Consider the following 27,200-nt stretch of genomic DNA (forward strand, 5'->3'; position numbering starts at 1 on the left):
TAAGTTTGGCTTCTGACTAACCAATGTTAGTCAGAAGTTGCCAAAATAAAAAAAAGGGGGCAGTAAAATTATGATACATGACGACTAAACAGCAACATATATATATATATAAATATAAATATATATATATATATATATATATATATATATATATATATATATATATATATATATATATATGTATGTATAGAATAAAGTATCTATCTATCTGTAAACTTAATTTATTGACCATGAAATATTTTTTGTGTTGGTGGGTTTGTATAATCGTTATCACATCATATAATTTTTGTATAATTTTTATTTAATATTTTGTTTAGTCTATTATTAAATTTAACATGTTAATTTATTTTAATATATTTTCAAAAATATTAGTCCATAAAATTATTTTATATCTACTCCTCATTCACTCATATTAAAATACACAAAATGTATCAGACATCATAGAAATAAAATAGAAACAAAAGCAGTAAAACGTGTCATTACAGTGCAGCAGAAAAGCCATCGGGCTGGTTCAGACAGCATGTTTCCCCAACAGGAACTAAAAATGTTTTTTTTTCCCGTCACTCTTACTGGAATATTTCTTTTTCCTTTTTAAAAAAATCATACACATATCTTTACCATAAATGAGTAAGCGTGCATTCATTCATTTAAATTATATTAAAATATTATATAAAGTTATTATTTAAATGTATTTGATGCAGTTGCCTGAACGATTTTGTCTCGCTCTGATCAATATTTTCCACGTTTGATCAGGATATCGGCATGAGGTTCCTCATGGGGTTCCTCATGAGGTTCAGACCAGTCAGGGTCAAGTTTTCTTTGTTTTTGGCATCCCGCGTTCTCGACGCGTTCTGAGCGCGTTGTCGACGTTTTGAAGACGTTTTGACGCACTTTTTTTTTTTTTTTTTTGGCGCAACCGGCCTTCCATACCCCGCCGCAGCGCTGGCGCTCCTCTGGGCGGACGCTCCCATCATAACCACCGCCTCTTTCTCCAACTGAACTGGGACAGATTTGTGATTCAGCTTTCCACATATGAGCCGCAAGAAGCGTGAAGAGGGCATGGGACGTCCCGTGTTCCCGAGATGACCGATGCTTCTGGTCAGAACAGGCCCGTCTTTTAGTCGCCAGAGAGGGAAACTTAAAACCAGTCCTGTTTTTGGAGTCCCAGTCCCACCAGTCCCACCAGCACCACCTCTCCCAGTAGGACTTGATTCAAAGGCGAAAACCAAGATGGCTGCTGATTCCGTGCAGGTAGGAAAAGTTGACAACTGTAGCGAAAAGTGCGCAAACTTTCCCCGGACTTAAATAAACATGTTTACAATCAGTTTTTATAAGTTAAAGTCCGCTCTCAGTGGCTGTAAAAGGTTGTTTTAGAGTAAAAAGTTTGCGATAGATCCTACAAAAAACCCCGCTGTCCCGGAGATTTCCATGGATTGAGGCCTGGGAAACTTTTATCCAAACTAAACATCCTGAAATGTTTCTAACAGGTAGTTATTTAGTGTTGGAAGGGAAAACTAGACTTTAGCTTTAACTTTAGGTTAACTACTGGCTGTTAAACCATCTCATCCCACAGTCTGTAGCAGAGTAAACTGGATTTATCTTGTTCAGATGCTGATCATGCTCATAAAATTAGCAATAAATAAATAAATGTAAAGAGGAGTTTTAAAGCACTTTTCAGACTGTTTATAACTGCAACTCTGCAGCCAGGACTTGTATACATTTACATGTAAATAAAAATAAACATGCCTGTTTCCAGTGAGAATCAATAGTCTTGATTAGTAAGGTTTCAGCTGAGTGACGTCAGACCTAATAGTAACTTTTTCTCCAGCTTTACTTTAACAAATGTGATGTTTAACAACATGCCTTTTACTCATGTACTATTATTGATGTTAAATGAGAATATTTGGGGATGTTTTTAGGAGCTAAAAGTAAAAACAACAATGCTAAGTATGAGTGTGTGTTATTGATAAGTGGTGGAACAGACTGAAACCTTACGCTGAGATAAAAAAAGCTGTTTTCTTGTCAGCGATGCTACAGCTGAACCAGCCTAATCCAAAAACAGCTTTATTATTTAGTGTTGGGAGGAAACTAGACTTTAGCTTTAACTTTAGGTTAACTACTGGCTGTTAAACCATCTCATCCCACAGTCTGTAGCAGAGTAAACTGGATTTATCTTGTTTAGATGCTGATCATGCTCATAAAATTAGCAATAAATAAATGCAAATCTTATATTCAGGAGTTTTAAAGCACTTTTCAGACTGTTTATAACTGCAACTCTGCAACCAGGACTTGTATACATTTACATAAAAATAAATATAAACATGCCTGTTTTTAGTAAGAATCAATAGTCTTGATTAGTAAGGTTTCATCTGAGTGACGTCAGACCTAATAGATACCTTTTCTCCAGCTTTACTTTAACAAATGTGATGTTTAACAACATGCCTTTTACTCATGTACTATTATTGATGTTAAATGAGAATATTTGGGGATGTTTTTAGGAGCTAAAAGTAAAAACAACAATGCTAAGTATGAGTGTGTGTTATTGATAAGTGGTGGAACAGACTGAAACCTTACGATGAGATAAAAAAAAAAAAAAAAAAAAAAAGCTGTTTTCTTGTCAGCGATGCTACAGCTGAACCAGCCTAATCAGAAAACAACTTTTTGTTTCCTTTTGTTGTTAACTCAGGACAGGTGGTTTTGTTGCTTGGTCCAGTTTTATATGGTATAATTAAATGTCTAGATAGTAACATAATCAAAGGTCAATGTCTGGAAACTAATTTATGATTTAAAAACCGTATTTTTATGTTGTATCTAATCCCTTTGCCAAAAAACAATTGAACTAAAAAGATATTTTTTACATCCTTTGAGTAAATAATTTATATCCACATTTATGGCAACTGCTATATGAAGCATCATTTTTACTACGGTGTCTCTGAATGGACAAATAACTGTGTGAAGTGAGAACCATCCGTGATTTCTTTGTTAGGTGCTAGAGCAGCATTTGGGATGAGTAACGCCTCCAAAGTACCATAGAAGAAGAAGTAATTGCACGTCAAAGCTCCAGACAACTTCTTGCATTGGTTTTACTGGTGTGCCTTTTTAATTTGGGTGCATCCCAGTTTTTACAGCGTCATTCTCAGCAGCTGGTTTCAATTTATTTTAATGATTGTCTTTTCATCATAACACTTAGACTTTGTGTGATGATCAATACATTGATGACATGTCACAGCGGCTCTGTGTGTTCAGTTCCACCCTGATGCTACATGCATGATACCTACACACACACACACACACACACACACACACACACAGGTGACAGCACGTCTGCAGACAGAGATCATGTGTTGGTAAACACTAGTGCTGTGACGATATGCTTGTGTCCCGATTCAATTCAAATTTTTTGGGTGCCGATCCGATTTAAATTGCGATTCTCACAATTCTTCGATATTGCTGATTGTTCTAGATTAAAACCAAAAAAAGAAAATGTGTAAAACATATCATTCTGCTGCTTTGATGCCCAAGAAGATGAGTAAAAAGATCAATAAAAATGACTAAAATTTCGTAATCAACTATTTTTATTTATTTTTATTTCACAAAAAAAAATTGATTTTTAAAATTGTGAAGCAAATAAAAAAAATCCAGATTCTCACTTCAACCAGCTGGAAATCAGACAGAAATTTCATTTTTTTTTTTTTGTTTTTTTTTAAACTCTCCCAGAAAGCTGAATATGGAAACATTCACAGTCCAGCAAGGATCAGCCGGAGTATTTCTCCTCCTCCGGTGTTTGTAAATAACATCACATCTGTCACACGGACGCCATGTCCATCGCGCAGTTGCCATGTCCATTGTGCAGTTGCCATGTCCATCATGGAAACATCTAGGCGATCGCGTGGGAATACATTATGGGAATATGCACAGTTAAATTGGCTAAATCCACTGTCATTGTTGTAATTTCTGAGTCATATTACGGCTTAAAATGGATCCAGTATCTTTGTGGGTTTTCTTAACCTCAACCTGTTGTCTATTCTAGAGCTAGTGTTGGATTTCTTCATTTTTCTATCTAACCTGTTGGCCACCGCTAATCGTCCGTGGAAGATCTGCAGCAGTCAAAACATATTCACCTCTATCTGCTTCATTTAGCTCAGACACGGTGAAAAAACTCTGAAATTAGTTAGGAAAATAGATCACAAACACATATTTCACGTTTTCCACGATTCTTGTCTGTTGTTGTGATTAATTTCAGAGCGACACGGTGTACGGCCGTAGATCAGAGGGGAAGATCTCTTGGCTTTTTATCACAGTGTTCATGTTAGGAGGGTAGGGGGTCAGAATTAAAGGTGTTCATCTGGACCGGTGAAATGTTGGGTGCAGTGTGGTCACACTCCAGGTCCTGCTTGTAGTTCAGTCATCGCTGCACCTGAAAAAGATGAAAACAAGATTTTGGCCACTAAAACTTGTTAGATATGCCGCAAGAACAAGAAGTAGGTTGTTTTTTTATCAGTTCAGTTCATGCTGCACAGGAGGCTTCATCGGCAGCGGGGATCACTGCGTTCATCTGCAACTAACGTGGTTACCGAACATTTAATAAACAACTTCGTCCACGGCGGGATGGTTTGTGCATGTGATCGTGTCTGTGTCTTTCTCGCCACCTCGACCATCTGTTTTTTATTAAAACTGTCTGTTTAACCTGCATCAGCAAAAAATACGGACGCAGCAACTTTCTGCTTCATGCGTTTCCATGTAAACCACGCCCCCCTCAAATGTCCGACCAATCACACGATACATCTCTGAACAGCTGATTCGTTGAGAACAAGCTGCAAGTTGCAGCCCTGTCTTGGCTCCTCCATCTGGTTCTGCTCCTTACGTGATCCAAGATTTTTTTATTCGCAGCTTTTTCCACCAACGATTTTCTCTTTCTTGGCTGTTTAGCAGGAGGAGGCAAATAAACCAAGCCGGGTCGGGAAATCCTTCCTGCATTTTCTCAGCCATGTTTGCCTTCCGAGTTTCTTCTTCATTACTTTGTATTTTCATCCTAACACGCTGTTTATATGCAGAGTGGGGCTATCAGGTACGCGCTGCTGGAGAGGGAGGAGGGGAGCCGGGAGAAGAAGCTTACCAAATATAAAAAATGAACAACTTCAATTGGGTCCGAATGTTTGGATTGGTCAGAGTTTTTACAGATTTACAGTAAACTGAGAAGTCTAACTATATTTCTTATTGTTCATGATTACAGAATGTATAGACTACTATCAGGATGAGGAACCACTTCACCCAGAGTAAAGAATAAATGTCTCTGAGCAACATTACCTACCCCATCTTTAACACACACCGTCTAATCACAACCCTGCTTGGTATATGATGTCATTGCTGTGCCCGTCTTTACCAGTAGATGTCTATAGTCCCGACAAACGTAACATTTTAATCATGCAAAGCTTGTAAAGTGGGGGTGTCAAACGAACGGCTCAGGGGGCAAAACTTACCTGCCAGAAGCTCCAATCAGGGTTCCTGAAATGGGCCTGGTAAATTAAAAAATGGCATCGGGGATATTTTTACTCTACTGCTGAAAATCACCTTCACGTCCGGAAAGCTGTCGGTTCATGAAACGTTCCAACTGGGGATGTACCGATACCAGCATCGGTATCGGCTCAATACCAAGCGTGTGTACACGTACTTGGTATTAATAAAAGTGTCTCGATACCACACAAGTCAAGCTAGCACAGGTGTGTTAGATGACATGCTTCGGACGTGTTTTAAAAGAAATAAATGCCTTAAATGTAAAAATGTGACTTTTTTTGTTACACTAAAACAGTCGTCTTCCAGACTATTTTCATTCAACAAGAGCATACTGAGACAAGAAGAGAGCCGCCACACACCAGAAAAAAAGCATTCCCACGCTACGTATTCTCCTACGTTGCCAAATCGGTAACATTCAGCTTTTTAGCAAGGAATCGTTATCCTAATGAAATCTTACACAGTTATAACCAGTTATAACAATAGTCACAATAATGTTCACATAAACAGATTTAGTTTCAGCAAATATTGGTATCGGCAGATATTCAAGATTCAGATATCGGTATCGGATCGGAACTTCCAAAAAGTGGGTCGGTACATACCTTGTTCCAACAAAAATAAAAAGGTTTTGTCATCTGTGCTGCACACAGGACCGAAAAAACACCATCCAATCATTTTAACCGGCCCCGCTCTAAACGATTGGATGGTGGTACGTCTATCAAACTCAGCTGCCTTTTATCCCCCCAACCCATCTGCACGTGCCACTTTTTGTGCACAAACCATGTGTTCTCAGAGTTTTTGAGATATAAAGATTATTTATTCATGCTAATTGTTTCAGCACAAACGATTAAGACTATTTTCATACGTTTTTGTTGGTGGGGGGGCCACCTTCATGCACGGTTGGAGGCTTATTAAGGCGACAAAATGAGAGCCAATATTTGGCTAGATTAGGTCAAATGTAAGGCTGCAAATTTGTCACTGTCTGCATCAGTGAGGAAGATGGTTATTTTTGATAGATTATCTTCACAGTTGTGGCAAAGTGCCCTTATTCGGATTTAAATATGACGCAAGATAAGTAAATTTGTTGTTAAATGCATCGTTAAAAATGAATACTCATCCGAAATATGAGCGGCGTTTTTTTTTTTTTTTTTTTTTTTTTTTTAGTTTTCCAGCATTGGTTTCCATGGTGACGGAAACTATTGGTTTTAGATTTATTTTCTTTTTTTCCGTTGACATTTTAGTGACGTCACGGTGGAGGAACTCAGTGATTGGTCATCTTCTTTCGGTTGCACACATTCACGAGCAGAAAGCCACACCCACCTTCACTGCTCAGTATCACTGCTGCTAGCAGTTGACCAATCAGACGCAGCTGCAGGCGGGACATGGGGCGGGGCTTTCTCTGTTGGTTTGTTTCTGGCAGAGGCTGATCTGAGAGGATCAATGCATAATGAATGAAGGAGTTTGTGAAAATTGCTTGATTATTTCTTGCAGATTAAAATAAATTAGACTGAAATGTGCATCATAGAGACGCTAACTTTGACAGCCATAAAAAATCCAGTGTTTTTTCTATTAATGTAAGATAAATTTAATTTACAATAATCCTGCTTCCTGAAACGTTTTGGCGTTAGACACGTCTGTGCTTTTTGTTGGGGAAGTCTAAGTAAATTGTGAACTGTGTATTTTTTTGCTGGAATAATTGTCCAGGATCTCCTGAAAGTATCAGGAAAATAAACCAGGAAATATTATATAGTAAATAAAACTTTTTGGGGTTACACATATGTATGCTATTTGTTGGGGAGGGGGGTATTTTGCTGGAATAATTGCTGGAATCATTTTTCAGGATCTCCTACGCTAACTTTAAATGTTTGTGATTGTCTTGAAATTAATAATGTAAAAAAACAAGAAAACTAAAATACTGTAAAATACAGTTAAATATTAAATTGACAATAAGTATCAGGAAAATAAACAGGTAAATATTACATGGTAAATAAAAAGAAAAAAAAAATAAACAAAAAGCTTTTTATCACAGCTGTGCGACAGGCATTAAGGAGTTTGCTGGAATTTTTTTTAATGGCAGGGTTTATGTTTCTTATATTTATTATAATACATTTACTAGATATGGATTTAATGTGTTTTATCTCTTTGTACATGTTTTGTACATGATGAATCAGACTTGAGTTTGTGAGGTGAGTTGGTCCAGTTGCTCAGATGGATGGGGAAAACTGCACAGATGTGGAAGTGTTACACATACTTACATCTAAAACAGCTCTGTAAAAGTTATTAAATTAGATTAAGTGATAGATTATTTTATTTATTGTGTTTTCTAAGATTTAATCCACATGTTGACGATAAAGTGAAGCAAAATATTGTTAAAGCTGCACTTACTTTTCTCAAGAAAATTCAGTTTTTTCCTGATAAATTTTCCAAAAGGATAGTAAACAGTTTGATAACCTCGTAGTAGTTCTTTGCAGTCAACCAGAGGAAAACATTTGGGATTTTATTATGCTGTTAAGTGGTCCGGCCTACTTGCAGATCAGATTACGCTCTATGTGCCTCCTGAACTAAAAGGAGTTTGACACCCATGTTGTTAAGCCTTGTGTGGAATTACTAAAGAAATAAAGTTTAATTGATAGAATTATAATACAAGATGAGAAGGGCTTGAGTCATATTAGCGCTAGGACAGAAGGGAACGTCCATAAGTTGAGTAAATCACTCAGAAACATTTTATTCCCCCGTGTTGCTCCTGTGGACACTGTCTTTCTGTGTTCGACAGAAATGACCTCTTATCTGAGGCACAAAGACACAACATACAGTTCGACTCATGGTGGGATATGTGTAACGCTCGTGTGAGGTTTGCACTAGCACGATGGTTGTTTATTGCCTGGCGTTGCTATTTTTGACCACAGCAGAGCTCAAGGCCTTGGCCTCCGCTCTGCAGCAAACGGTGGGGTAAGATAGGCTCGGTGTCGGGTTGTCGACACACACAGGCCTCGTGCAGAAATGCTATAAGCATGAACTTAGAAAGTGGCCTCAACTTTCCATCGTCCTATTAGCTTGCATGGAGCTTAAAAGTAAGTTAACCTGCTTACACTTGAAGTTTTGACCCATATTTGTCTTCATATCATAATTTAGTTTTATGTCCCAGAGAATTAAGCATCTATTGTTGCATTTAAGGACTTTGCAACTGCTTTGGTTCTTTACAGGGTTTAAGTCACATTTTATTTAAAAGATCCTTGTTTGCTTCAACATTTCACAGAGCAACAAGCTCACAGCAGTTCCCACCATCCGTCATAAACTCTGTGTTGTATGTCTGGAAACATTTGCTTACAGTTCTTGCTTCACTTGTCTGTGAACCTGATAAGTTTCAAGTTCCTGGTATGACGGGTTTCCCCCTCCTGACATGCTTTAAAGCGAGACAACATGCTAAAGCCCCTACATGTAAAACAGCGGGGTTGGGGAAACAGGAGAAGGAGCTAACTGTGGAAATCGGTGCCCATCCTCTTACTTTCAATCAAACTCTTTTTGTTTGATGTCAAATTAAAACCAGGGTCTTTTTCAGCTGATGAATTCCCGTCTTATCTGATTGGCCTTTCTTAGATTTCCTTGCATTGTTGCACAGTAAAATAGGACCATTTGTGTGTCCTCATGCTGTCCTCTCACCACACTGGGCAAACAGCAGCAGAGCAGTCAAGCTTTGCAGGGCAGGGCCTAAAGGGAGAGACACCCCCCCCCCCCCCCCCCCCCCCCCCCCCCCCCCCCCCCCCCCCCCCCCCCCTCTCCCACCACCACCACCACCACCCCTCGCCTCTCTCCCTCTGGCAAGTCATGACCTCCATTTTACCTATGAGTCATCAAGGAGCCTCTGGATATGTGCAAACTATCCTTTCCTCTGAAGTGAGCACCCATGGAGGAAAGAGTGTTTTATGGTTTTTGGAGGGGATGGCTAAGGTGATGGAAATCCTTCTTCTCAGCAAACACATTGTTGTTTCACTGCTCTACCTTGGGTTAGTTATTTAACCTGTTGTGACCTGATGCCACATTTCAAAATGTCATTTTTATTTGTAGTCGTGAAAAACTGAAGTCTTCCATTTTCTCTTAAATTCAGTGATTTGACTGGTTAAATAGCTTTTAATTTTGTTTCTACTTTCTTCTTAACAGGGGTTATAATAAAAAACCAACCAAACAAACAAACAAAAAAAACCAGTTTGGAGACCAAAACGGGTCCGAGCTCCAATCCGGACCGCATGTGGAAAATGTGAAAATGACATAAAAGATATTAACTAGATTTTCTGTTATATATCTAAAATATTTCCAAGTCAGGGAGGTTTCTGCTTTCTTTCTATTGTAATCAATGTGACTTCAGTTTGTATTGATGAGTTCAGGTTGTCAGGACTACCACACGTTAGGACTGGGCGATTAATCAGATTTTAATCTCAACTACGATCTGGGTTTTCAACGATGATAAAAATAAAAGGGTGTGATTATTTTTCTCTCTGCAGTTTCCTCTCCTGCTGTCTTCAGCTGCTAATCGAGCGTCTCTGGCGTTGCAGCGCTGTGCTGTAAACTCCTCCCACAGCCGCTTTGCTTTCATTCAGACACTGTTGCCAACTTGGAGACTTTCTCGCTAAATCTGGAGACTTTTTTGTTAAAAGCAACAAATCTAGCAGCTTTTACTGGAGTTATTAGAGACTTTTCTGGTGTTTTGGCGACTGACTTGAAGGCACATATTGTTCTGCAGTTACTGTAAGGAAGGAGCAGCGGGAGCCTCTCCCGTCCTAAAGCACTCCCAGGCGGCCAGTCTCAGTCGGCTCCGGCTGCAGGTCCATGTAGAATAACTGCAGTAGGTTGTGGAAGTTCACCTAAACATAGTTTATACCATTGTCAGTGACAACTGGCTGCATTATTTTCCTATACATATTTCGGCCAGTTAAACACTGTAACATCCCTCCGTTACGGGGGGTTACCATAGCAACGCGTTAACCAGCTGGTTCAGATCAGCCGTCTTTTAACAGGTGAATGAGAGAAACGCGCTGCAGCCTGACAGCGGTTGTTTGGTATAAAACGTACATCCAGGCCAACGTAAAATAGTTTGTATACTTCAGCAAATGTTGTAGAAAAGAAATACAAATTTGTCATAAAATATTAACTGTGTGCTACCGTGGTGTAAGTGAATTAAACAACTCGTAACCGTGTGTTAGACGGTTATAATGCCCTACGCCGAGTCGAGAACACGACGCGCAGCGTTGTTTAATCCTTACTTATATTTATCTATTCAGTTTACATCAGTATTTGCACTTTGTCAAGACAAAGCTTCATGTTACTTGTTTGTTTTCTAAAATATGTGGAATCCTAAAGACTTTTTTTAAAAACTCATGATTTAATGTTAAAAAAAATTCATGTTGTTAAAGATAAAAGGATAATCGTGTTAAATAATCGGGATCTCAATTTCAGTCAAAAGAATCGCGATTATAATTTTTTGCCATAATCGAGCAGCCCTAGTACACTTGTGGAAATGTACATGCTACTCTAATTATGATGTGCAAAACTGTATTTTTTTTTGTTTGATACTTCTTTTAAATAAATGTTTTGTAGTTTGTAGAACAATTTTAATCAACATGAAGATGTAAAACTGGGACAAAATAAAATAAAACATTTTAGTTATTTAAAAGCATTTTGATCATATATTTCTTCCCTTTTGCACTAAAACATCTGAAAAATGTGAATAAAAGGTTTTAGTGAATATTTTTTTTGGAGTCTTTTCAGTTTTTTTTTTTTTGTTTTTTTTTTTAAATTTAAGAAAAATGACCAGGGCTGCAACTAACGATTATTTTAATAATTGACTAATCTGTAAATAATTTTTTCGATTAATCACAATTATTTCTGTCCGGCCCTCCATATGTGCTTCCAGTTGATGCAGCTCTTTTTACAGGCTCCAGTATGTTTTAGCCCACTCTCTTCATTTGCATCATATGAATGTCCCTCTGATTCCCAGTCAGTCACAACATAATGTCCTTTAGTAAGTTAAAAGAACAACTCCTGAACCAGTTGAATATTAAATTTAAGCTTAACAGCTTACTACTATTATTTTTTTCTTTTTAAATTCAAACTTAGCTATAGTGTCATATCCAAGCTGTACAGAATTTGCCTCAAAAGGAAAACACAATATTTATAAATATTTTAACCTCTTAATTTTTGTAGAATTGCATCGAAATGATTATTTACATCTTGAAAAAGCCTGTTTTGTAGGTAAACAAGGGCCAGAATCCTTTAAAACATTCTTGAATCTAAACGGTGATCCGGATCACCACCAACATCAAATCACTTCTTCCTTATTACATTTCCAACAACTCCTGAAAATTTCATGAAAATCTATCCTTAACTTCTGTTTTTTTGTGTTCTTGAACACAAACAGATAAACGGCAGTAAAAACATGACCTCTTTGGCAGAGGTAACAACAGCACATCGCTACTCGCTAACGCTAACTTTCCCTACCGGAACACTGGAAACCATGACTACCGGGTTGCTTTCCTTCCAGATGCTCATGCATGACTGTCATGCTGCTGTGGTACGCCAAACTCGGCGTGGCAGACGACACATTTCACCTGTTTGACACTTTGTTTAGCGTGAAATATCTACAAACTTTGGAAATAGGTTGCGCCGCCGTCAGTTTCTTCTTCGTTGTTTAAACAAAGACGCTGCACAAAATGACAATACTACCCCCAGCACTTCCTGTGGTGCTTTGTGTCATTTACTTGGTGTTTAGAGTTCTTATATTGTCTGAAAAGCCGTGGTTGGTAAACAGCGTTAAGTCGCATGACGCAGCGTTTTATTAGCAAAGCCGTTACGGCGTTTATAACGTGACGCGTTGATGAATTTTCATTGCCGACTTTGTTGACAAATTGTTGCGGCCTTAAAAATGACCATGTGTTATCATGGGTATTAATTAAGAAGATTTTTATAGACGAAGATAAGTAAATGTTAGGGCTGTGACGATATGCTTTTATCCCGATTAGATTTGATTCCAATTTTTTGGGTGCCGATTCGATTTAAATTGCTAGTCTCACAATTCTTTGATATTGCTGATTTTTGTAGATTAAAAATAAATGTGTAAAACTTTTTTTTTTGCGAGTAATTTTCTTGATTTAAATTAGGTAAAAAAACAACACAGTAGCCAGAGCATCATTCTGCTCCTATAATGCTCAAGAGGACAAGTAAAAAGATCAATAAAAATGACAAAAATGAATATATATATATATATATATATATATATATATATATATATATATATATATAAAATGGATTATTTTTATTTGATTAAAAAAAATTTTTTTTTTTTTAAAACAAAAAAAAAAAGATTCTAAAATTGTGAAGCAAAAAAAGTCCTGATTTTAAAATTTTTCGATTCAATTTTCCCACCCTTAGTGTGGATGAATTGTATCCTCAGTATCTGGATTTCTGAACGTTTTTCTGAAAAACATCTTCAGGTTTTGCAATGCAAATGAATGGAAACTCAGCTGGTGGTGATGGACAGCAGTGCCTGCTTTAAACGGATAACTTCAGCTGTAAGCATCATCTGCACTAACGGTGAACTCCAGCTCTGGTCTTTCTAGTTTTTAATTCCTCTTTGGTGGCACAATTTGACAGAAGTTGCTTTTCAGGGGAGCAGCAACAGGCTGCCAGTGTTGTGTTTTTAACTGGGGTTAATTTTAGACAGTCCTCCCTGGCGTGAGATTAGGTCCCATTCTGGGCTCCTCTGACCTCACCGAGTGAGAAGCTAAGAAGGATTTGGCCGTCGCTGCTCAAGACGGTTTATCTTCCCTGTTTATGTCAATGGGCTGTGTGAGAAAACCCAAAGTGAGAGAGCTGGAGAAAAGCGGATATTAGCAGATTGAATGACTGAGACTTCAGTCTGGCTTGGCTGTAGTCTAACCTTTGCATCGGAGGATACGATTACTCCTGTTGGACAACAGAAGCTGGACATTATGATGGTTTAACTGGTCAGCAGATCATGCGTGGAATTGTTTGTCCTACTGATCTAGAGATGGAATTGGCTGAAACAGATGACGTTATGGTAAGTCAGGAGAGGTTTTTCCTGCCGAATTCAGGCATCCATTCATTAGCCAGTTTTAATAATGGAATGGACTAAAGCTGCATTTCTCACCTTTTTCACTGTGTTTTATGTTGCGTTTACATACAATTTTTCCAGAAATCCATGACAATAAGGAGCTCAAATAGATAAATAGATACTTTATTCCTCCCCGAGGGAAAATTCCAAGTAAGAAAAGGTTTCGTTTAGTTTATTAAGGATCCCCATTAGCTGTAGCATGCTACAGCTATTCTTCCTGGGGTCCGGCACAATTATAATATCAAAAACAAAAACTTGTAAAAAGTTACATAGTACATCAACGCTTTAGTTCAATCCTGGAAGACAAGCTATTTACATATTCATCTCTTTACATCCATTTTTACAGAAGTAAATGCATGGATGTAATGTTTATTCATGTTACATCCTGTCATGTAAACTATTCATTCACTTATTTATAATTGGATATCAACCTATATATTTGATTATCTATAATAAAAATCTTCTAGTACACCTCTATCCACATTGTCAATTTGTTTACTCTATGACACATTCATTTGTATTTATTGTACTTTTATCTAGGCAGTGAAGATTGTATGGGATTAAGTTTGAACAATGTGAGCTGTGTGTTGAACTCTGGGTCACAATTTAAAGGGTTTGTCAGAATAACATAAGAAAAGATGAAGTCAGAGAACTTAGATTGACACGCTCTGTAATGTCATGTTATCCCAAAATGAACTAATGGAACGACAGTGTGTATTCATAGTGACCTGTAAATCTGTAGCATTCAGGAAGTGACTGCTAATCCCTCTTAAGTTAAGGTGATGGCTTTAAGGATGCAGGTCAGTGGGAGTTGACAGCAGTGAAGGCAGCGCGTACTGAGGCTGCTGTCCTGGATTGAACCAGCTGTAGTATTCATTTATACATTTTACTGCTGTAATTGTAATATCAGAGAAATATTCAGATTGTTATATGCTAATTAAATTCCCAACATGTGAAATTGCATGAACATCCCTTTTTATAGATCTCGAAGTTTGATCTGTTTCTGTCTTTTAAGGCCAACGTCTGAAAATAATTTAGAAACAAAGATAGATGGACAAGAAGGCTTATTTTGACTAAATCCCTCTTTTCTGTAAATGATAAATAAACATTTAAACATTTGGAATTCTTTCATAGAGAAGAGATGGAAAGGACCTCTATCTGGACTTGGGAGCATTCTTTCTGGAAACTACATGATGAGAATAGTTTTTAAATATTTCTTTTCAACCCGAGAAGAGAATTTAGAAACTGAGGAAATACATCTAGCAGCTAGCTGCTATCTAAATAATACAAGAACGGAAACAACATATCTGAAATAAATATGGTTTCTTCTACAGGTTCCTCCACGCTGACGAGTGTGAAAGAACCTGTAAAAGAAACCATATTTTATGGAAGATGGACGTGACGTCACCTGTAGGTTTCTGAAAAGCTGAAGCTGCCGTCGCCTTCTTGGCAGCATAACGCTTGTTGTCACTGTGGGAAAATAAAAAGAAATTGACTTGAGAGGGCCTGTGAGCATGGTGGTGGATGATTGACATCTTGTTTAGAGCTAACTGAGCTAACCTGGAGCTAACCCTAACCTGTTAACTGAGGTAGTTAAGTCAAGTTGTTGGTTGTGCAACACTGTGCCTTCTTGCAGTGGGATATCAGACACCTGTCAATGAAAAGGGCACACCTCTAAGTATGAGTAAATATGAGATTTAAATAAATGACCAACAGTATTTTTTGTACCAGGTTGTAAACATGTTTATTTCTGCTGTAAACATGTTTATTCCTGCTGTAAACATGTTTATTTCTGCTGTGAAGTTGGTCTTTTTAACATGGGAGTCTATGGGGATTTGCTTTTTTGGAGCCCCTAGTGGATGAGGGAGGAACTGCAACCTTTAGCCACTTACACAAAGACTTCACTTCTGTCCAACAAACTTTGTCGCTTCCCTCAACCTGATGCTGAGTCAAATATATAAAAAAGGTTTTTGTTTCATCTATATAAATTAATGTTAATGCGCCGCATGGCGCTGTAAGTCCAACTCTCGTTGTACAAGAATATAAAGCTGCAAATGGTCCGCCAACAATGTTTAATCTTGGATAAATACTATTATAATGTAACCCAGTAACAGAACATTTGCACTTACTGTATCACACAAAGGAGAAAGTGTGCTGTAAGTAGAAAAAGACAGAAGTGAGGAGAAAACCTAAGTGCTCTCCACCGTAGAGCTACTTGTTTTTGACTTGTATTTATGACTGGTTCGCTGTATTGTTACTAAAAATGTTGTATGAAAAACATGGTAACTTAAGCTAGCTATAACAGAGGAATGTAAGTATGGTTGTTGTCTGATTTGAACCAACCTAACCTGTCACTGGCTTTTGTAAAGTTTGGACAAACGTTTTAAATAAAATCCCCAGATAAGTTGATGTGCACACCTCTTATGTAACTCGCATGTAATCGCAACAAAGCAGCACAAGTTCTGACACGCAGATGTTCATGTTTTTGTTCCAATTTGTGCTGATCATACTGTTTGTATTAGACTTTATCCTCCACGGAAAGTGATATTAAGGAAAATTTATGACTATTTAACTGTACCACATAATATTACGGTTAGTAGTGAAATCAGTTCAGGCTAGAGAGGCATTAGGAGCGCCCGTCTTTGAATCTTTATTTTATTTTTGTAAAATCACAACAGAGTTTCATGCAGTTAGGGTGGGGAAAGCAGTGCTTGTCCTGGTTTGCTTGTCAGACACAAAGAGACTGGAGTTCTGAGAGTCCTAAAAGCAACAAGCGGGGGCAAATTTATAAGCTAAAGTATAAAACTATAATCTCATGTTGTAAAGTTTTAACCAAGGTGTTGTCCCAGCTAACCACTTAACCATTTTCATCCAGGTGTCGGCTTCAGTCTTAAGACACAGTAAAGCAGCTTCTTCATCCAGGTTTTTAACTTGGAGTCCAGTAAAACTATCGTTGCCACCAAAAACCGCGAACTTAAAGAACGGATGCCAGAAATCCAAACACAGAAGACTCTGTATCAATTCGAAGATGTCAAAAATAGATTTTCTGTGTTTAAAGATAAAGCAATGTTGACAGAATGCAGACGGAAGTTGGAAAAGCAGAAGTGGAGTACTTGGATGGTACTGAAGTACTGGCTTCAGTACCACCCAAGTACTGGCTGAGGAAAGGGAATACTGTCCTGCTTCTGGTTTTCAATATTATTATTTTTATATTTATTTATTTTTATTTATTTATTTATTTAGTTTTCAATATTTATTTAGTTTTTAATATTTATTTATTGCATTTAAATATTTATTATTATTTAAATATTTATTTATTGTATTTATTTTAATATTTTAAAATAAATGAAAAATTGACATGACTTATTGTTGCTTTGACAGAGATTAATCAAACAAGAACAACCCGGAAGCTGACTTTTCTTTTTCCTTCGGTTCTTTATCCCGACCGGAAAATGTATTAAACTACTGCTATTTGTTTTATTCATAAATTAGACTTTTTTTTAAAAAAAAGTCCAGTCTAAGAAAAAAAAAAATTGTATAAATAATTGTTTATTTAGCATCCTAGCCCTTATAATAAAATCATTTGGGTTATTTTAATATGCTTTTCAAGCTACAAAAATGTGGATTTATGAAAGCTTTTTCTTTATGCTGTTGGTGGTTTTTTATGAGTTAAATGTGCAGATCTTACGTTTGTGAGCAGGATATTTTTTACTAAAAATAAATTAAGTAATTTTACCTGGTATTAATAATAATAATTAATTGATGTTATGAATTATTACTCCATAATCACTAGTTGCTGTCAATCTACTTAGTTTTTCCAGATTGGCTCAAGATGTCACTTCTATTTTTATGAATTAAGTAAAAATGTAGCATTTTCTTGAGTTAAATAAGTACATAAATGTAATAATTGATTAAAAAAGACTTTTTGATAAGTGTGATCTGTCTGTCTACAGGATAGATGGATGGACAAAAATTGTGCAGACTTAACAAGATAAATTTATGAAAATGCAGTTGGGAAAATGTATTTTCTATCCTGTATGAAATCAACAAACAAAGTAAATATCATCAGGTTTTTACTTTGTGATAACGCCTAGCTAAGGAAATGCATAAATAAATAATTGGATGAACATAATAGTAAATTATAATGATTAAAAGAATTTAAAAATGTATTTAAGAATAAAGTAAATGAAGCTTTCATCACTCTGCACTTGGCAAAATATAACATTTGGTGTCCTGTTTGAAATTAAATAGACTTAATTAAGAAAAAGCCTTGATGTCATATTTATTTAAAATGGTAAATAAATTGGTAAATGTTGATACATAAATGGATAAATGAATAAAAATGATTGAAATAATTATGTAAAAAAAAAAAGGAAAGGAAAAAAAAAATCCCCTGGATCGATAAGCAACCAAAAAAAAAAACCCCAGATGTAAAACCAGGAGAAGTATCTCTGTAATAAGTTTAATTTGCTGTAAAATCCTGGTGCATCTGTCTGCTTTTGGTCTCCAGCTTGGTGTTTAAACGTCTCCAAGAGAAGCGTTCATGTTTGGACTATCCTGCAGGCCTGACTAGATGATACCTCTATTAAAATAAAACATTTTGTAGCTGACACCTTCATGTCGTGGTGCTCTTTGTTGGTTTTTCTTCTTGCCAGTTTTATACTTGATTAAAACCAGTTAGTTTTATGCTATTTTTTCCGCCATCCATGACTTTCCTTGCTGAACTCCTTATCTCCTGTACTCACCCCCCCTTCTGTGGTGTTTTCCTCCAGGGGGACGCCAGAGGCCAGCTGGTGGCGGAGCGACTCGGTCTGGGACAAAACCTGGACCTGTCTGACACCATGGTTCAGCAGAAGCTGGATGAGATCAAGGAGCAAATCCGCCGGGAGATCCGCAAGGAACTCAAGATTAAGGAAGGCGCTGAGAACCTGCGCAAGGTAAAACAATATATATGAACAGAACCATGCGGCGCTTCCACAGCGTTGCCTTTTTGATGCAAGAAAGCACAAAAATGGAGTCTGCTCAGTTTATACGGCTGCACTTATAATTGGATTTGTGATCCCACCCACAATTTACTCTTTTTGTCTGTTTTTGTAGTTCTGTGTACTTGTATACAGATCAAACAAAAACAGCTTTAAAGTGGAACCAACATTGTTCAAGTGCAGCTAATTTTGTTTGTGGTTCATCAAACATGTTTCTGGCTTTTTTTTTTTTTTTTATATCTCCCTGAATCTCTTCCTCGCCTGAGTTCAGAGGATGACACCGTGACTGAAAATGACCAAACTAAGAATAGTTAAAGACATTGTTTAAATACATAAGTAAAGGCAACTGTTAAAGGCATTAAAAAATAAAAACAGGTCAAGGAGAAGGGGTTGGGATTCATTATTAACTACAGTAACCTCCGGCGGTTAAAAGTAAAGCCTATGCGGAAGTAAGTAAAACTGCAGTTCCCCCTTCATCCACTAGAGGCTGCAAGACAGAGCGAATCTCCATAGACCCCTATGTTAAAAAGACCAACTTCACAGCTGAAAAAAAACATGTTTACAGCAGAAATTAACATGTTTACAGCAGAAATAAACATGTTTACAACCTGGTACAAAAATCCATTTTTGGTTTAATAGATCAGGTTTACCTTCATGACAACTGTGGGGGGAGTGAATTTGTTTCTAACTCGCCCGTTTAAAAGTAATTTAATCTCGAAATTTGACATTTTTAGGGGCGTGTCCTTTTGATTGACAGGTACCCGATCTCCCGCTTCAAGTATGAAGAACGTAGAACAACCGCGGTCTTTAGCCGGTTATCAACATGACTTAGCTTTAGGCCACTTAACTCTGTTAGCTGGTTATCTCCGCGTTAGCTCTTAGCTACAGGCAGCTCAGATTTCGCTAGACATCAATCATCCACCATGACGCTCACAGCTCCACCTCTTTGCCCATATATGTATTTTCCGGGCGAGACGACACGCATGCCACTGCCAAGATGGTGATGGCAGGAACCGCCCACCGAGCTTCAGTTCAGCTCTTCAGAAACCTACAGGTGACGTCACAGAGGCTCCGTCCATCTCTATATACAGTCTATGAGTTGGACATGTGAAAATAAAAGAGCAGCCTTACTTAATCATGTGACAGCTAGATGCGGCTGTGATGTCCCGTTGCATTTCCAAAGTTCACCAGTTTTCCATGAATCAAAAAAGGTAAAAAAAAAAACAAACCGACCAAAATACTCCGCACAATAAAACATTTGACATTTTTTAAATGTACTGATGAAGACTATTTTATTCAGTGTGGTCTTTAAATTCATGCTGACGTTAATAAAAGCTATTGGATGTATTTTTAGCCGTAATACAACCCAGAAAAAACTGATGTTAGAATCAGCTTGTTCAGCAGTGCGCGATCCTGCGATGGAGACGGAAGTTCTCGGTGTAAAACTGGAACAGGATAAATACTCCACCCACCCCGATTTTCACCTCACTGGGACAGTTTAGATATTTTTGTCTCATTTTATCTGCTCGACGTGTTTTCCGACGTGCTCTGTGTCTCTGCTGACGGAAGTGTGATCAGCTGATTCATGCGTGTGGCATCAAGGCTGAATTTTCAAAAGATTTTATATTATGTAATTTGCTGATGTGGAATTTTTTTTTCATGATGCCTGAGCCAAATGAACAAGGAAAACTGGTCCTGAAGCTCAGCCCGGGTAAGAGGCTGACAAAAACAAACTGGTTGAGCCATGAACGTGGCATAAAATATAACCACAGAGAAGCTTCCTTTTAAACAATTCAAGTCCAGGTGGGTAATTCTGATGAAGATAAAATCTAAAACGAGGGGATGGAAATTTACCAGAAGCAGCACAACCTAGTGATCTGTCTAAGAGTTTGAATTGTTTAATTTTACTCAGTTCAGTGAAGCCAAACCTTTAACTTTGTCTTTGGATGATGATCAAAAGATTTTATTAAAATGGCATCAAAAATTGGCGCTTAGAGTGACACTTGGGTGCTGCCAAATGGCAAAGTTTGGTGCACCAGTGCAGAATGTTGGTCTGGAGCCTGAAACACTTAATCAAACCACAGTAAGTTCCTCTCATCATCAAATCACTGGTGATTCATGGCGAAGGTTTCAACCTACCCTTCCTCCTCTCAGGGTTTCACTTTGAGCTCTTTCGAGGAGCGTGGATTTCCTCTTGAGGTTTCCAGCATCCACCACAGCACAGCAGGCCTCGTCAGCTCCCATTCCGGCCTGCCTCGTTTTTATTTTTAATTTTTTCCACCTTTAACACAACCAAGCAGCAACTTCCAGTGGTTAAAGCTGAAGCCGATGCAGAAGTGCGTAAAACTGCAGTTACCCCCTTCATCCACTAGGGGTTCCAAAACAGAGAATCCCCATAGACTCCCATGTTAAAAAGACCAACTTCACAGCAGAAATAAACATGTTTACAGCCTGGTTAAATATTCCTTTTTAGGTTTAACAGGTCAGGTTTACCTTCATGACAACTGTGGGGGGGGTGAATTTTTTCTAACTCGGCCGTTTGAAAGTAATTTCATCTGGAAATTTGACATATTTAGGTGTGTGTCCTTTTGATTGACAGGCACCCGATATCCCGCTGCGAGAAGGCACAACAGTGATTTTCAGCTGGTTACCCGCATAACTTTGCTTTAACCCGCTTACCTCCGTTAGCTTGTTAGCTCCTGTTAGTTCGGTTAGCTCGTAGCTACAGGCAGCTCGGAGTTTAATAGATGTCAATCATCCACCCACACGCACACAGCCCCCTTCTCAGCTCCGCCTCTTTGACTGTTTTTTTATTTTCTGGTAGAGACAACACGCGTGACTCTGCCAAGATGGCGACAGTAGAAACTGTCCAATGAGCTTTAGGTCGATTCTTCAGAAACCTATGGATGATATCATGGAGGCTCCGCCCATTTTTTAAATATAGAGTCCATGAACGCAACACATCGTCTTGGATTTGCCCTGAATGTGTGGATGACCTTACATCTCCTCTTGCAACATTCATGTCATTCAGTTGGAGGTCTAAATCGACGACCCCCCCCCCCCCCCCCCCCCCCCCCCCCCCCCCCCCCCCCTAAAGAGCAGTGCCGTGATATTGTATATCAACTAAAAGTTTCTGACAAGCAATTTTGTAAATTATGCTTGCAGACACAAGGAAGCAGCAATATGCAGCCCAGTTTTCACTGGATGTGTGTGCGCTGCTGTTTCGTTCCGACTTGAGCAGCACGCCAACTCACCTCGGAGGTGTATAAGGTGCGGGTCGCTCATTGGGGCAGTCTGCATGATTGCATCATCGAGGTTACGGAATCATGTGCTGTTTTATATAAAAGTATATCGCTTTATGGCTCTCTTCGGACATCTTGCCATGTGAATGGGTTGTGTGCATAGAAAAGAACATATTTATATGTTAATAAGTACGTTAAAATCACCATCCACTACCAAAACCTCAGATATCTCTGCACTCTTCACATTTTCCACTGTTTACCTCGTAATCAGGATGTGTGATGTTGAATCAAATCTTGTGATTCTCCACTTCCACGACAAACGTCTCGTCTTCTTAGATGAAAAAAAACCCAAAACACTCGGAACCCCCCTGACCCCCCTCTTAACCAGTGTCACCAGTAGTGAGATAGTGTTTATAGTATTCAGTGAGCAAACCTGCATGTGGGAGTTTATTTTTAAATAGTTTGTTTTAACCTTCAACACACTGCCGGCGCATTCATGCGCCCGATTTGTAGAAGCTCTCGACAGCCGGAATACAGTAACACGGTTCACTGTTGGTGAACTTACAGGGCCACATTTAGAAGACAATGATGTGTCTGAACTGTTTGAGCTGTACTTTAACGAAGATATCATCGCTCTGTTCGTCTGCGAGACTAGTCGGTATGCGGACCAAGTAAAGGATGCAAAGGGGGATGGAGCAGGACGATCGAGTCGTGTTGGTAGAATGCAGCCTTGATCTTCACCAGTAAAAAGCTCCAAAGAAAAACTGAAAATAAATTTTTGTTTGTGTTATTTTTTTCTCAAGAAATATATGCAAAAGACACTGAACATATTTTTCCATTCTTTATTTAATCATGTACAAAATATCAACAATAAACAGGAAAGATATGTGCTTTTGAAACAGGTAGGCATTATTTTTTTCTGTTTGGGGGAAAAAAAGTGCAGTTTTATAAGGAAAAAACTTTTTTTTTTTTTTTATATGCCATGTGATGAAGGTGAAACCAATGTGATTTCCTGTCTGGTTCTCTATAATCTGCTGAATTTGATGTGTTCTGGAAGCGTACTCTGCCAAAGAAAGACCTGGGGGGGGGGGGGGGGGGGGCGCAACGGGTCCGATGTAAATTATGCCGTTGACTAGAACGGTTGAGATCAGCTCCGTTTAGCTCCGGAGGACGCGGTGGAAATTGTGCTTTCCATGCAGCCCTCCAACCTGACGGAGCAGCTCAGCTCAAAGCTGCTCTTTCCCATCACTGATAAACTCTGAATAATTGAGCGTAGAGATTTTCATGCCTCTTCTCTGGTTCTCTGCTCAGGTCACCACAGACAAGAAGAGCCTGGCTTACGTTGACAACATGCTGAAAAAGTCAAACAAGAAGGTCGAAGAGCTTCACCAGGAGCTTCAGGAGCTGAACGCTCACATCGTGGTCAAAGACCCAGAAGAACTTCTAGGTAATCACAGAATTTAAGCCGAATATTTAACATAAAACCTGTTTTTATCATAAAAAGCATGATGATCGAGTCACACAGGTGGTGTGTTCCTGTCTGGACTCACTTCCAGTCGCTGTCCGTTTAACAGTGTTGTGGATAGACTCTGGTTTGAGTCGTGAATGCAAATGATCGCTGAGCAAGTCGCTGTGTAGCACCTATATAAACACCCGCATGCAAACAGAGTGCAGTGTTTGGAGGTGACTCACTCTCCAGAGGCTGACATTGTTGCATTCCACATTCCAGCGATAGCTACAATGAGCCGTCGATTGTTCCTCTCCGAGGCTGCTGAAAGCCCGCTCCTGTGCGTTTGTCAACAGGAGTGGAATTTGGAGAGAGTGGACCACAACAGCTGTGTGCATTCACTCTCCTTTTGTTACAGTAGTCGCCTTATTGGTGGCAGTTGTCCGGATGAGTTCAGGAAGCAAAGGAATGGCGTTTGTCGGCCTGTTCCGTTTACGTTAGGAAGTAGACGAGGGGAGATGTGTGCTGGGTGAGGAAAGGGAGGTTGTCTTGGTGAAATGGTTATCTTAAGTGGAAACAAATTTAGCCTGACTCCATGACCTTCCAGCTGGTGTACGACGCCTTTCTGCTGCTGGAATGTCACCGGCCAACACTAAGCGATAGAAAAGACCTGAATGTGGAAAAGACTGGACTCTTTTCCTGGTTTAGTAAGAGGAGAAAGTTGAAGGATCACAAGTCAGCCCCTTCTGTGTCAGATGATGTCATTCACAAAGCGATCAGTAGATGATTCGGTCAGAGATAGCTTTCCTTCCGGTCATATTTCAGTTTTAGATCTGTGTCTCCAGCCATGATGTAATGCTTGGAGAGATGTCGGCTCGTGAGATGCAGATTGGGTTAATGTGAGGGAGGGTTCCCCTTGTCCGTGATCCAGTAGTGACATCAGCCCTGCAGCTATTCGGTAGCTCAGTATCTTGTCTCACAGCCCAGCGTGGGCCGGACTAAACCTTCTGAGAGTGGGAGTGGGGGTCCGTGAATTCTTGGCTCGATGTGGCTTCAACCAAACCACACCCTCCCAAACAGAGAGGAAAGCCCCCTGTGTAATCTGCATGACTTATGATTAGAGCAGGGGTGTCAATGTACGGTCCAGGGACCAAAACCAGCCCACCAGAAGGTCCAATCTGGCCCACATTTGAGTTTGGTATAAAAATAAGCTGCAGATTAATGTGTGTATATATAAATATTATATGTGTGTATATAATATGTCCTGGATTTTCTCTCCATTTATTGTGGAGTTATATGCAGATCTGCTGAAAATGGTCCTATCTCACAATGAGGAAGAGTCCCTCACAACGTTCCTGCTTCCAGATGCTGATCCGGATCATTCCCAGCATTTAATAGAGTCTAAATTAAACCAAGACCTGTTCTCAGGAAAACATGAAAATCCCTCATGGAGGTTTTGTGACAGACAGACTGACTCCAGGAGGTTTATTACCTCCACCACTTCCTTGGTGGAGGTAATAAAATCTGTAAATGAATAAAAAAAAAAAGAAAAAAAAAAAAAAAAGAAAAAGGAAATGCATACGATGAAATTATGTTTAGCTATTATTATGTTTATTATAAACTGGCGCTTTTCTATAAATACATAAATAACTTATTAATAATAAGTAATGATAAATTATAAACTTTTAAAATGTAAAAACAATAAATGCGAAATTTTAATTTAATTTGTCATATTACATTTTTATATATTAAATTTCTTAAATAAAAATTTGGAAATAAGTAAAATATTAAATGCGTAGAAATACATTATGTAAATATGAAACTCATGCAGAATAATATTTAAACAGCATGTAATGTTCTTAAGAATTTTTCTAATGAAATAATGTTCACACAGGAAATACTTTTTCTGTATTTAAGTTTAAAATTTTCAGACAGTTACAGCAGTAAGAACAGAACAAACAAAAGTACACAAGCACAAAAACAGAAACCACCACATTTCTAATATCCAACATTCAATTACGCATCAGTCACAGGCCATTAACGTAATCACTCCAACAGGTTAACCATTAGTTAGTTTTCCTTATTTAGATTATTATTTTCTTCCTGTTAAACGGGAGTTTTTTCCTTCCCACTGTCGCCTCCTGCAGCTCAGGATGGGGGATTGGATCCAAGTCATGATTCGATGCAATCAGTTGGTTTCTATTATATGTATTTATTGGCTTGAAATGATGTGTATGTAAAGTGACCTGTGACAACATTGTTGTGAAGTGGCGCTATACAAATAAAGCTGAATCGAACTATTCTGTTACTGCAGATGTCTGACTCACCTGGAACGACATCGGGCTGTACGTCACCCCTGAACTAGCATGAGTTTGACACCTCTGGTTTAGTAAAACTGAACATATCTGATTCAGCGGACTCGATGAGATGCAGCAAACTCATTATGCAAGTTCTCCCAACCAGGAAATAGTCGTTTTTTCCACCAAGCCCCTATAAAATTCCCACCTGGCTCCACAGATCTGATTTTTGACCACATTGTTTTTCCCGTCCAGTCCTGCCTCCCGCCTCGGTGTGTGTCTGAGCATCCTTCCCCATTAACAGAAACCTTAGCAGCGATGCTCTCAGCTTATTAAGGCTCATTAGATAAATCATCTAGAAACTGTAGTTCAAAGACTCGCCCCCCCCCCCAATATCCCGCAGGTGTTCAAAGGAATCGCCAAGACGAAACATTTTAGTGAAACATGAATGAATCAAAGAGCCGTCTGCTGCTTATTTGTTTTAGTGTCTTGCGGTGTCTGAGCTGGTTTTCTTTAGCAGATTCAGCGACAGCTGCTTATGCTTTGGGTTTGAGCTTTCTCCCAGTTCTCACGTCTATCTTTCTTTAAAGGAGGAGTTTCCTCATGACAGCATACCCTGAAACTGAACTGGCAAGTCAGGTTTGGAGAGGTCGGGCAGGTTTTCTTGCCCACCTCGAGCGGTGCGTGAAATTATTTCTTTTTTTCTTCGCTCTCTGTGCTCCTCTGAGACTGAGGAAGGATTTTCCTTCCTTTCTTTACGCCTGTCATGTTGAGACTTGACCAAAAAACCCAGCTAAGCGCTGAGCTCATCACCAAGCACTTTGGTCCAGCCCACTGCCTACATGTGGGACGGTGACTTGTCTTTGTAATCTAAAAAGAAGTGATGACTTTTATTTAAATAATCACATTTCTGTTGTGGATGTTTTCAGTGAACAGAGTGACTCGGATGGATTTGAGTTAAACTGCATCTGATGCAAACAAGCAAACTTCTGTCAGCTTAATACCATGCATGTGTCCTCGGTACATATCCAAACACAAACTCCAGTGGTGCATAAAGCCTGAGATATCTGTAAATGTTTCCTGATACCACCACCTTTCCAACCTGTGTTTGTTGTCTTTATCCAGAATGCCCTTTAACCCCGGATACTCCTAACAGTGAAGCAAGAATGTGCACGAGCAGCAGCCGCCTGGCAGCCTTAAAGCGGCAGAATGACATCGAGCTAAAGGTGAAACAGGGAGCAGAGAACATGATTCAGATGTACTCCAACGGGCCTTCTAAGGTAAGGCTCACCTGACATTCAGGTTTTAGTTGCTCACACCCACGTTCTGCCTTACTTTTAAAGACTCAGAGCTGATTGGTTTACAGGTAACACTCAGATCTGATCTCTCATTGGAAGCTGATTTCTGTCCCATCATGTGATGTCTCATTGACGGACTCCCTCCTCACATGTTGACATTAACGTTGTCAATATAATTTCAAAGCCAAACATGGTCTGGAAATATTTTTGTTTTTAACTGAGCAGGTAATGTTGGGGAGCTAGCAAGATGTGAAAGTGGTGTCCTGTTTTGGCTCCTCCCCCTCTGGTTTCGCTCCGT

The 27,200-nt window shown here is 38.8% G+C and overlaps 1 protein-coding gene across 4 annotated transcripts in view; it reads left to right on the forward strand.

The window, feature by feature from the left end:
- Positions 1-1,035: 1,035 nt before the first annotated feature.
- pkn2a (protein kinase N2a) overlaps positions 1,036-27,200 on the forward strand; it is a 58,385-nt gene continuing 32,220 nt past the window's right edge. For 2 of the 4 annotated variants that reach the window (XM_079243611.1, XM_079243612.1), the window contains exons 1-4: positions 1,036-1,251; positions 18,409-18,573; positions 23,172-23,307; positions 26,730-26,884. In XM_079243611.1, coding sequence (XP_079099737.1) covers positions 1,090-1,251; positions 18,409-18,573; positions 23,172-23,307; positions 26,730-26,884 — 618 coding nt within the window. In that variant the 5' untranslated portion in view covers positions 1,036-1,089. Of the gene's footprint in view, positions 1,252-13,454; positions 13,583-18,408; positions 18,574-23,171; positions 23,308-26,729; positions 26,885-27,200 lie in introns of those variants that run through there. The other 2 variants (XM_079243613.1, XM_079243614.1) reach the window with 1 other exon arrangement.

The sequence above is a fragment of the Telmatherina bonti genome, assembly GCF_933228915.1.
Source record: "Telmatherina bonti genome assembly, chromosome: 7".
Lineage (NCBI taxonomy): Eukaryota > Metazoa > Chordata > Actinopteri > Atheriniformes > Telmatherinidae > Telmatherina > Telmatherina bonti.